Raw genomic sequence first — 12,144 nt, forward strand, 5'->3', positions numbered from 1 at the left:
GAATTTTGGAACTGAAATTGAATTGTAGAACTGAAACTGAATGGTGAGAAGTGAAACTGAAATTATTCGAGAGCTGAATTTTTAAAGGATAAAATGCAGTTTCAAAGCAAATCAATTCATTTTCAAAATATAAATTCAATTTCAATTTAGACTAATTCAAATTCAGTTTTCAAAAGCATTTATTCAAGTTACAATTCAGATTCAATCTGAGCAATTCAAATTCAAATTGAACTTATTCAAATTCAGTTTCTGATGGCACAGATTTCTGCCCAGAGAAATGACCACTTCAATTCACTTCAGTCAATTATGATCAACAAGAAGTATAGGATTCTTACTTCACAAGGAAGGACAATTTACACATATTGAACAATTTAAGTAGGTGTACAGTGGGGCAAAAAAGTATTTAGTCAGCCACCGATTGTGCAAGTTCCCCCACTTAAAATGATGACAGAGGTCAGTAATTTGCACCAGAGGTACACTTCAACTGTGAGAGACAGAATGTGAAAAAAAAATCCATGAATCCACATGGTAGAATTTGTAAAGAATTTATTCGTAAATCAGGGTGGAAAATAAGTATTTGGTCACCTCAAACAAGGAAAATCTCTGGCTCTCACAGACCTGTAACGTCTTCTGTAAGAAGCTTTTCTGTCCCCCACTCGTTACCTGTATGAATGGCACCTGTTTGAACTCATCATCTGTATAAAAGACACCTGTCCACAGCCTCAAACAGTCAGACTCCAAACGCCACCATGACCAAAGAGCTTTCGAAGGACACCAGGAAAAGTATTGTAGACCTGCACCAGACTGGGAAGAGGGAATCTACAATAGGCAAGCAGCTTGGTGTGAAAAAATCAACTGTGGGAGCAATCATCAGAAAATGGAAGACATACAAGACCACTGATAATCTCCCTCGATCTGGGGCTCCACGCAAGATCTCATCCCGTGGGGTCAAAATGATCATGAGAACGGTGAGCAAAGATCCCAGAACCACACGGGGGGACCTGGTGAATGACCTGCAGAGAGCTGGGACCAAAGTAACAAAGGTCACCATCAGTAACACACAACAACGGCAGGGAATCAAATCCCGCAGTGCCAGACGTGTTCCGCTGCTGAAGCCAGTGCATGTCCAGGCCCGTCTGAAGTTTGCCAGAGAGCACATGGATGATACAGCAGAGGATTGGGAGAATGTCATGTGGTCAGATGAAACCAAAGTAGAACTCTTTGGTATAAACTCAACTCGTCGTGTTTGGAGGAAGAAGAATACTGAGTTGCATCCCAAGAACACCATACCTACTGTGAAGCATGGGGGTGGAAACATCATGCTATGGGGCTGTTTTTCTGCCAAGGGGACAGGACGACTGATCCGTGTTAAGGACAGAATGAATGGGGCCATGTATCGTGAGATTTTGAGCCAAAACCTCCTTCCATCAGTGAGAACTTTGAAGATGAAACGAGGCTGGGTCTTCCAACATGACAATGATCCAAAACACACCGCCCGGGCAACAAAGGAGTGGCTCCGTAAGAAGCATTTGAAAGTCCTGGAGTGGCCTAGCCAGTCTCCAGACCTCAACCCCATAGAAAATCTGTGGCGGGAGTTGAAAGTCCGTGTTGCTCGGCGACAGCCCCAAAACATCACTGCTCTCGAGAAGATCTGCATGGAGGAATGGGCCAAAGTACCAGCTACTGTGTGTGCAAACCTGGTAAAGACCTATAGTAAACGTTTGACCTCTGTTATTGCCAACAAAGGTTATGTTACAAAGTATTGAGTTGTATTTTTGTTATTGACCAAATACTTATTTTCCACCCTGATTTACGAATAAATTCTTTACAAATCCTACCATGTGGATTCATGGATTTTTTTTTTTTTTTTTTCACATTCTGTCTCTCACAGTTGAAGTGTACCTCTGGTGCAAATTACTGACCCCTGTCATCATTTTAGGTGGGGGAACTTGCACAATCGGTGGCTGACTAAATACCTTTTTGTCCCACTGTATGTATATATTTGAGCCTTTATGTATACTTTATGTATACTTTTTGTGGATTTAAAAAACAAACAAACCTCAAATTAAACTTGTGCACCCAGTTCTTGTTCTCTTCAGTCATTAGAGATGTATAATGTCCAGTCATTCCACCCTGAAAAAGAACAGATCAAAATCCCAAATTACCATGACATTCATGCCCATAATGAGTTTATGTAAACTTCAGACCAGAACTGCTGATAATTAGAAAGCTATTTGTGTAGTGCTTGTGTACACTGGAGTCAAATGTCAAGAGACATGACAAAGGAAAGACACAGAGAGAGGTGGAGTGAGGTAATTAATTACCTATGTGTTTAACAAAACCGCCCCAACACAATAGATAATATAAACAAGTAAAAGCAAGGTATTATCAGTACTGCGGGTTTGTGAGTGCATAGGATAATCATATCACAAAAATATAATCACAATCATATAATGATATGACAATCATATGGCATGATAATATTTTATTATCAGTAATAATGAAGAATGGTGAACAAGGTGGACAACAAGCAAAAATGCATGATGGAGATGACCTTTTAAAAGTCTGAGAAAATGTGGGCGTTTTATATGAGAATATTCATAATGCAGAACCTTTGACACACTTATAACAGAACCAGGTGGCATTTGTTGGGGGGTTGGGCACAGAGACTAGTGTCTCAGTTTTAGATTAGAATGGTTTCTGAGGCTTTAAATCCAGTGTTATTTAGCCGTAGGACTAATCATGTGGTGGGAAAGCATGCATATACGTCATAAAAATGTGATATTAGGCCTGTAGCTGCAGAGCAGTGAGGGTGTAACCCCAAAGACTATGATGGAGACGTTCATACTTGGAAATGAACGCCTCTAAGTAATACTAATACTACTACTACTACTAATAATAATAATAGCAGCACAGTTCTTTTTTGTGTGGTTATTTCCTCTAAGGGTGTTTAATCTGTAAATGCGCTGCCGCGTGCTCGCTGGCCTCGAGAGAGCGCCGCTGCGGTCGAGGAGATGACAGATTGACGTCATCGAGACTGACGCAGAGCGAGCGAGAGGTAGCGGTGAGGCAGAGGCAGCAACAGCAGCATCCCAGCTAACGAAAGGCACCTCATCAATCTCTTACCAACCAGCGAGGTGTTTTTTCCTCCACATCCTCCACAAATAACGGTAGGGACACGAGCGCGAGCAAGGACTGAACCGTGTCTACGAAATAGCGGTGGGGTGGTTTTAGACCGGGCTCGTGATGCTTTATGCTGTCGCCGTAATTCCCCCTTCGTTGTGGTTTGGTTGTCATTGTAAGGTTAGCAACTCTGGCTGTGTTAGCTGTGTATTGAATGCAGACGAGCAGGTGTTCGGTTTCATCACAAGCGCCACAGTTTACACAGTTAAAATTGTTCCGTGTGGACATCGCTGCTGGTGTATTTGTTGTGAATGAAGCTGCAGCCTGATGTCACCCTCAAAGTCATGCTCGAGTCTGGTTTATTATGCAGAAATAACGATACGGTTAACGTGATTTCCCTTTGAGGAAGTGATTCAGGGTAGTTAACTGTTAGCTAGCTACACCTGCCCAGCTTCCTGTCTTGATTTGAGACGTATTGCACAATTATCTGCAATCAGACATAGGCTACTAGCATTTGTTAGTAGTCATGTGTTGTTATATAATTACCATTGCCTCCACCTGCTGAAGTATTTAGTTTCACAAATAAAGGCACTACTTTCCAGTATTTCAATGTTCAGTCATGTTTATCCGCCACGAAAAATAGGCCGTGTTCCAGTGGACCTCCATTGATAGTAAGTTAAGTTCTGTTAGATGTGTTTACATTAACTTTTTTTTTATCGGTTTCAATTACATTGATTTCAATTGAACTTTATTTATATAGCACCAAATCACAACAACAGTTGCCTCAAAGCACTTTATATTGCAAAGTAAAGACCCTGCAATGTTAGAGAGGTAACCCCAACAGTTATATGCCCCCCACCCCATGATCAAACATTGGGCGACAGTGGGAAGGAAAAACTTCCTTTTAACAGGGAGAAACTTCTAGCAGAACTGGAGTCAGAGAGGGACAGCCATCTGCTATAACCAGTTGTGGGCAAGGAGAAGAAGTCAGGAAAAAAAACACCGTGGAAGAGTGTAATAATAATAATAATGGTTACATACAAAGTTGTGTATAAACACATAGTGGTGAGGGAAGAAAAAATGCTTAGTGAATCATTGCCCCTAGCCCCCAGCAACCTAGGCCTATTCCAGCAAACTGCTCTGTAGGGGGGATATAGTACTATGAGGTCTTTAAGATAAAGCACGGTCTGATTAATCAAGATCTTCTAACAAACAGACACAAGAGTTACACTTCTTTTCAACCATCTAGAAGCAGATGATAATATCCTCTATCTTTAGAATCTGTAACTTTATATTCTAAACACAAATGTATATTTTTAGGACAAACACTTGAAAATTGTTAGTGGCAGTAATAACAAGATCAGATTGTCTATTTTGGGCAATCTTCTAAATTAAAACATTCTACCTAGTTCTACAACTTATAGATTTGCTTTGTTATTTATACTTATATTTTGTTTAGTAAAGGGAATAAACTGGCAACAGCCTCTGTTGTCACAAAACGTCATACCTTGCTCGCAGGGTTGCCTTTTTGTGCAAGAAGTATAAAAAAAAAACTGGTGAAATTTTAAGTCACCTGCTTCCCACGATCTATTCCCCCTCCAAATCTCTCCCCTGTGTCCGTCATATCTCATTATACACTCCTCATTTTGCCCCTCCTTCTATTTTTCTGCTCTCCTCAGCCCTCTTCTCCCCCCCGCTACATTGTTCTCCCTGCTATCCTCCTCTGGCTTCCCTGCCCTCCTCTCATGGTCCACCCTGTTTCTCTCCCACTGCCACAGAGATAAAAGATAAGATGGCCACCTCCTCCTCCACTCTGGAAGAAGACGAAAGTTTGAAGGGCTGTGAAATTTTCGTGCAGAAGCACAACATCCAGCAGATCCTCAAAGAGTGCATTGTGAACCTCTGCATCGCTAAGCCTGAGCGTCCTATGAAGTTCCTGCGGGAGCATTTTGAAAAGCTGGAGAAGGTTGGTGATGACAAAGTTTTGAGAGTCTCTGTGTCTAATGTGTGGAAACTGTTTTTTTTTTTAATGGGGTGACTTTGGGTTAATTGTGATTGTATTACGTGACATGCACTTTTCCTGCAGTGTAACTCTATTTGTGGATAATAATGATAGTAATGTGGCTGGTTTGAATGAAGTAGTCTTAAGCTGAATCACATAAGGTGGAATTCTTTTTGAAATCAACATCTTCTGTAACTTGCTGGTATTGTATGTGTTTGTGAGGAAAATACACCTTCTTTTTTGGCCTCCTAATTTGTTACATTACATCTGCTCACCCAACGTTTGTACTACTGTATGAATACGTCAGTACCATCCCAGTTAGTTAGAGCATTAAAAACAGACGGTGCCCAAATTATTATCTTGGACTTTTCATTTTCCATCTCATAATAGGAGAATCCATTAGGGAATGCAAGAGGAGCACCCAGTGTCCCGCTTGCAGACTCAGACAGCAGACTTTTTGTATTTGCCCATCTCACTCTCTCAGTCTGTCTGTCTGTCTCTGAGCAGGGAGACAAAAGAGATGCCACATCCATTAAAAGATTAGAGGAGAGTTGGCTGTTTTGAATACAGACAAATGAAAGATCAGAGCTAGAAAACAGGTTAAAACAGGGGGTAATCTTTGTAGCTCAGTCCCTGTAGCTTAAACGCAACGTGACTGCTCAGTGTGTGTGTGTGTGTGTGTGTGTGTGTGTGTGTGTGTGTGTGTGTGTGTGTGTGCATCTGGCACTAGTACAGCAGTAAGATGTTTTTACAAAAAAGTTGCTTCCTTAAGTCTTCCTTTATTTATAAGATGCTTGTTGAGTTAAATTAACTGAACGGAAGCACATAAAAAAGTTCAAATGTTTCAACCCTCTCTGAAGTGTCATACCTCAAATGCAAATGAAGCACTCTCCAAACTAGGGAATATTTTGGAGCATTTAGCTTAAATGGATGTACTTTCTTGGTGTTTGGCTTCGATCATTCGGAGAATCGTGCGTTTGGGCAGTTCATTCATAAGCAGATCATAGGATTTGTGTGTTTGAACAATGGGCTTTACTCTTACAAGTGGTTCATTAAGATGTGTTATTTGGGACTGAAGGCTATTAATGGTGGTCTCAGGAGGGCTTTGCTTTAGAAATGCATTTCCAACAAGAGAAGTTATCGCGAAGAGAGATCAGATAGAGCTGATAGTGATTCTCACCATGCTCATGTCCGGGTGAAGGTATCCATCTTTCTTCTGTAGGTATGTATGTGTGTTTGTGTGTGTGTGTTTTGCACTGTCTTTGTAAGAATGACTGGATTACACTTAATTCTAAATGCTTGACTAAGAATTTCCCCTCACATTCAAGAAAATGTCTTGTGTTCAGTTGGTTATTACCCTGGCTTGTTTTTGTTTTTTTTAAATCTCTTTTAATACTATAGTTTTAATCTTTAGGACTGAATCAACAACAATGACAAAGTTCAAGGTCAAGCAGGGCTCTTTAGCTTGTATGTCCTGAAATTGTTGGTGTATTTGCGTCTTAAGAACAAAGAGCAGCAAGTTGAGGTCAAGCAGCGTTAGAGTCAAAACGAGAACACTGTTGATATTAGAGCTGCTGCTGGTGTTGATGGGGACTGTAATGCTGCATAGCCAGAGAGGCAGCATGAATACAAATCAATGTGATAGAGCTCAGCAGAAACAAGCTGTTTGTGCGTCACCTTGTGTGTATCCCATTACAATAACAACCTATCATGTTAAGAAAAGACATACTGCACAGTGTGTAAGAAATAGGGATACATTTGACATGAGTGTTTTGTACATGTTTTACATCATTAATAAGTATGTGATCTAAAGTGCTATTCTTCTTAGAGGGAAAGAAATATGAAAGAGAATTATTGTAATACCTAAATAGTGAGCATAGAAAAGAGGATATAATTAATACAAGCTGTAAAAGTGGCTGGATGGAGTAAATGCATGCAACATGCAGGACTGTATAAATGTATACAGTCATTGTGAATGACAGGAGCCTTGAGGCGGCTGTTGTTGTGATTTGGCGCTATATAAATAAAATTGAATTGAATTGAACTATGCAGTACATATCCATCAAAAGTCTTTATAATAAGTAGGGGTGTGGGTAAGAAATATATACAGCATAATATTGAAATATTTTGAATGAAAATACGTTTTCTTAATTAAATTAAAATACTCTGGGGATATTAAGTGTATGAGATGAGCCTTCTTGTTCAATTATCCTGAGATGATGCTAGTTGGGGAACTATCGAATTGGCTCAACAAAAAGCCATCAAACACTGGGCACACTTAACTTGACAAAGCTACCTTGTAATACTGAGCAAGCTCTGTGCTGAGTCCCAAAAGTAAAAATAGGATAGCAACCTCCTTGCGTTAGCAGAAAAATTGGTGGTTGCTTGGTGATTATATTATACATTCTGGGACTGATTGCAACCTGTGGTAAGTAAATGGTTGCTCATTGCTTGAGTGATCACAAAGCGATTGTACAGGTTGCTTGATAGGAGGCAACCTTTCTGCAAACAATCACAGTCTGACTTGGGTTGGCTGCTATCATCTTCAGAGGGACGGTCCAAGATTTGCAAATAATTATTATCTAATTTATAAATGCAGACTGACTATCAACATGTTGCCATTTTTATCAATGAGTACAACATGACTCAGCAGCCTGCCAGCTGGTTGTAATCTGGTTATATTTCTGTAGAACGGGAAGGCAGCAGAGCACAACTGTAATAGTTAAATGTGAATTTCTGTTAAGTGTGAATTTCTTTCTATGCACACAGCAACATATGTGGTTTTCGATGTTTTATCACAGGTAATTTCTTTATCATCAGAAACAGATTGCATGTAATTACAAACTTGATCGACAAAGTTTAACTTTGAGGGCATTCGCAGTTGAAACAGTATTGTCAGAGCTGTGGGTTACATGCAGCACTTGACCAACTTGCAACCATCTTTGGACTTTTATTATAATATAAGGGAGTAGAAATTTCCCACTGTTCAGTCCTCCCCACTGCAGACCAAGTGTTTTCTGCAGCAAACATCCGATATTATAATTAAAAGCACAATAGCCTGACTGTTCAAATGATTGTAAAACAAAAAAACAATATTTAATTTCTCTTTACATGACAGACGGTTTAATTTTTTGAGGAAAAAGGAAAAGTGCCTCAAAATCAAGAAGATACCAGTGATTTTTACATGTCTTTTACATAAATGTTTTCTGTCAATGTGAACTTTAAATTTTAGATTGTGTTTGTGAGGTTCCTGTGTGGCAATTACAAGGACATGGCCCTGTGATCATTGGTTATCATTGTGTAACTGTGTGCAAGGTCAAAAAAGCATCTTTGTACGGTAACAAGCATATATTTTATTGCTCTAGCTGCAGTAGTTGAATTGTTATGTTGTTGAATGTTGGTCTGTGAAATCACTCGGTGTAAACAAGTGGTTCGAATAAACAAAAAAACTGCAGACTTGCAGTCCTCTTTCGCCGACAGTTGCCCAACATGGTTCCAGTCAAGCCATCCAAATCTGTGCTTGTGCTGTGAGGTCAGTCATTTGTGGAACTGAAACAGGCCATGTTTTGGTGACCCAGTTATCTGAGAGGCTTATTGTGTTTCTTTTCTTCTTGCCCACTGTAACTTTGAGGACAGTATTTCATTCAACAAGCCATATCCATTTAATCGGAATTTAGGGCTGCCTTTCTATGTTTGCTAAAAAATATTCATCTTCATGTTTCAAAGTGGACATTTTTCACAGCAGAAGGCCACAAACAGAGGTAGAATATTTTAAAAGCTAAACAAATACAGAAATTGAAATATTTTTCACCACCTGCAGTGTCTGGTCCCTGATCAGGCAGCCTTTTAGAGCCGAATGTTTTTGCTACAGATAATAGAAAAAAAACAACCTTGCCATGCCATCTTTTGGTATATTTCAGCCTCCCTGATTGCGTGTTTCTTTGTCTTCTCTCACCACCAGTTTGTCAGCACTGCTCGCCCACTAGAGGCGGTAACCTAGGCAACAATAGTGGAGAGAAGGACTGTAGTCGATCCTGTGTTCAATAAGCTCTTTTATTCACAAGTTTATCCCCTTTGTCCTCTAATGTGTCCACTTTTTTTTTTCTTCTTGTCTCTGTGCCAATTAGATCACTGGGGTATTCATTCTCCTCTTTTTCCAGACCTCGTCAGACCTAACCTCATATCTGCAGAGGATCAGTTTCATACAGCACAGCAATCTTATCTGGAAAATCTTTTCTCTGTTATCTACTCTCCTCTCTTCTTCTTTGGTGTTGCTTTCTTTCTTTCTTTCTTTCTTTCTTTCTTTCTTTCTTTCTTTCTTTCTTTCTTTCTTTCTTTCTTTCTTTCTTTCTTTCTTTCTTTGAGAATCACACAAAATCATTAGTCTGACAAGTTTGTTTCTGACTTTTGTTTTGAGGTAATAACACATCTTTTGTTCACAGCTGACATTGTGAATGTGGAAATAACAGCCATCTCTCTCCCTTTCATCCTGTCTATTTATGTATGGTAATGATGCCTTTGATCTCTACAATAGTAGCTTTGGATGGTGTTCTCATCTGCCATCTCTATGAGATCAGCTTAGTGTGTAATTGGAGAGAAATGAGCTTAATTTTGGCACATAGTACAAAAAGACAAAAGATTATTTCCATGCCACGTTAGCTGACATTTCCCCCCCTGTTATTTAACAGAAATAGGTTAGAGTTGTTTCTTGTTAACACAGAAAGCTATTATAAGATTACCAGTCTTTTGACATTAGGGCTCCCAAACAGTGATTAAAAATAATTACTTTCTAATACAATGGGCTGATTGTCCTTTGAGAACCCATAGAGAAGTCTATTTTAGATGGTTAAATGAATGCTGGACTAACCTAGAAATCTCATGAGTCTCCCAGGTTGCAGGTCTGTCTGAAAGCAGCACTTTATAATAGTGCCAGGAGATAATGTGTTAGTGTGAAGTTATCACTTAGAATGAAACGGGCAGCTGGAAGCACAGATGTTTTATTGAATTTGTTATGTTGCATCTTCACTTAGCTTAATAGTGTTTTTTTGTTTTTTGGCATTTTTGGTGCAACTGCTGTTGCTGGTTTTGTTTAACAAACATCCAATATGGAACACCTGGATAGCTTCACTCTTTCTCCTTTACTTTCCATGAGAACATATTTGATGACTTAGGTTGTGTCTCACTCATACTTGTGCAGTTCTTGCTGCAGCCATGTAGGAGTCAGTGCTTTGATCTTTACATAACATGCCACCTGTGCTGGCAACTAAATGTTCAGCACAACGCCAGCCGTGACTCCTCGACTCCATCTGTATGTCTGGCAATCACTCATGCCTTAGCACTGTTCTGTTAACTCTTATTTTCACATCTTATAGCAGTTTCCTTGTTGTGGTTCATTTTTATTGTTATTATATATTTGTTCATTGCAGTGCCTGTTAATTGCAGAACATTTGTGGAATCTTTCCATTAATAGCTTGTTTGGGTATGGTTAGATATGCCCAGCTGCTGTTATTGAAGACTTTTGGGTTATTCTGAGCAATTTGAACATTCATCACATTTATTTTGAAATAGGAAAAATAGTTGACAAACTCCACACTACATACCAATGCTATTTTTTTTTTTTTTTTTGAGTGATCTGACTCATAACTTGTCTCAGCTTCTGTCTGATTATGTTTACCTCTTTGTTGTTGTTTTTGTGGTAAATCTTGTTGTCAGAATGACTCATCATGCATTTCTACGAAAAAGTATTTGACCTCCTGGTTCATTATTTTTGGCATATTTTTCAGACTTACGTTTCAGATCAGTAAACAAATTTTAACATTAGACAAAGATAACACAAGTTAATACAAAATACAGTTTTTAAATGATGGGATAAAAAGCTTATTAAGGGATAAAAGCTATGAAAACCTACGAATTCTGCCCTCTACCAGAAAATCCAGAAGAAGAATGTTTGGACATCAGTTCATGCCCTGAAGCTCAAGCACACTCTGCAGGAAAATGATCAGAAACACCCCAGCAAGTCCATCTTTTAACAGCTCAGAAAAAACAAAGTGTTCTAGTCAAGTTTTTGCAGCAGAATAGCGGGCTCAAAATTCCTCCACAGTGATGTGACACATTAATTACCAGTTATTGTTAAATACTTGAATGCAGTTCTTGCTGCCAAGGGTGGCACAATCAGTTAGGGCTGGGTAGGTTTGGATACCTTTTTTTTTCCCCTTAATGAAATAAACACTGATTTTAAAATAGTGTTTTGTATTCATTCGCCTTATCTCTGTGTAATATTAAAATTTGTTTAATAATCTGAAAAATTTAAATGTGACAAATATGTTTGTCGCACACTGTCGTTTTAAAGGGTTCTCCTGTCCCTATTGCCCCTCATTATTTGATTTTTTTTCTACTTTTCTTCTGTCTTGTATCATCAGACATCTACTCTTGGTAACCCTGCAGAGGACTCATTGAAATAACAATAAATTTAGGTATATTAACCCACTATATTTATTAATTAAATTAACTTTTGTTTTTTAATCTCATCGCAATGAGAGAACAACATCATCCATGTTTGATCTAAGCGTGGACAACTTGCCCCTATTTTAAAAGTGTAGTTGCAGCTAACCAGCTAACTTCATCCCTTCCTTTCTTGAGTTCCCTCCTGGTTAGATCATGATTGTGGTCGTCCTTCCCAGTGAATCTCTCTTCACACGTCTGACAAGCTCTCTCTTGCAGCTTGGACTGCATATCGTGATGTTAGTGTTTGTTCAACAGTAGGAGATCTGATTCATTCAGTTTTAACTAGCCTCCAGGCGTAATTGTTTCTTTGGATCTTAGGGCTTCTAACTTGTAAATGTAAATTAAACACAGGCCTTTTAGGCATTAAATTTATGTGTTTTTGATTTGAGCTGTTTTTGGCTGTGTTAATATAAGCTTTGAAACATGCATTAAAACAAAAATCTTTTCTTTTAGCAACAGAAGCTGATTCTGGATTGAGAAGTAATGTGATATTTGTATCTCTTTGCAAAGGGGCT

The 12,144-nt window shown here is 39.0% G+C and overlaps 1 protein-coding gene across 1 annotated transcript in view; it reads left to right on the forward strand.

Annotated features, from left to right (window-relative positions):
* Positions 1-2,976: 2,976 nt before the first annotated feature.
* The window catches only part of prkar1b (protein kinase, cAMP-dependent, regulatory, type I, beta), a 66,492-nt gene continuing 57,324 nt past the window's right edge, over positions 2,977-12,144 (forward strand). Inside the window, exons 1-2 of the mRNA XM_082530812.1 lie at positions 2,977-3,170; positions 4,902-5,089. Of these exons, the coding sequence (XP_082386938.1) occupies positions 4,916-5,089 (174 nt within the window). The 5' untranslated portion in view covers positions 2,977-3,170; positions 4,902-4,915. The remainder of the gene's footprint in view (positions 3,171-4,901; positions 5,090-12,144) is intronic.

Source organism: Aulonocara stuartgranti, assembly GCF_965226115.1.
Source record: "Aulonocara stuartgranti genome assembly, chromosome: 4".
NCBI lineage: Eukaryota > Metazoa > Chordata > Actinopteri > Cichliformes > Cichlidae > Aulonocara > Aulonocara stuartgranti.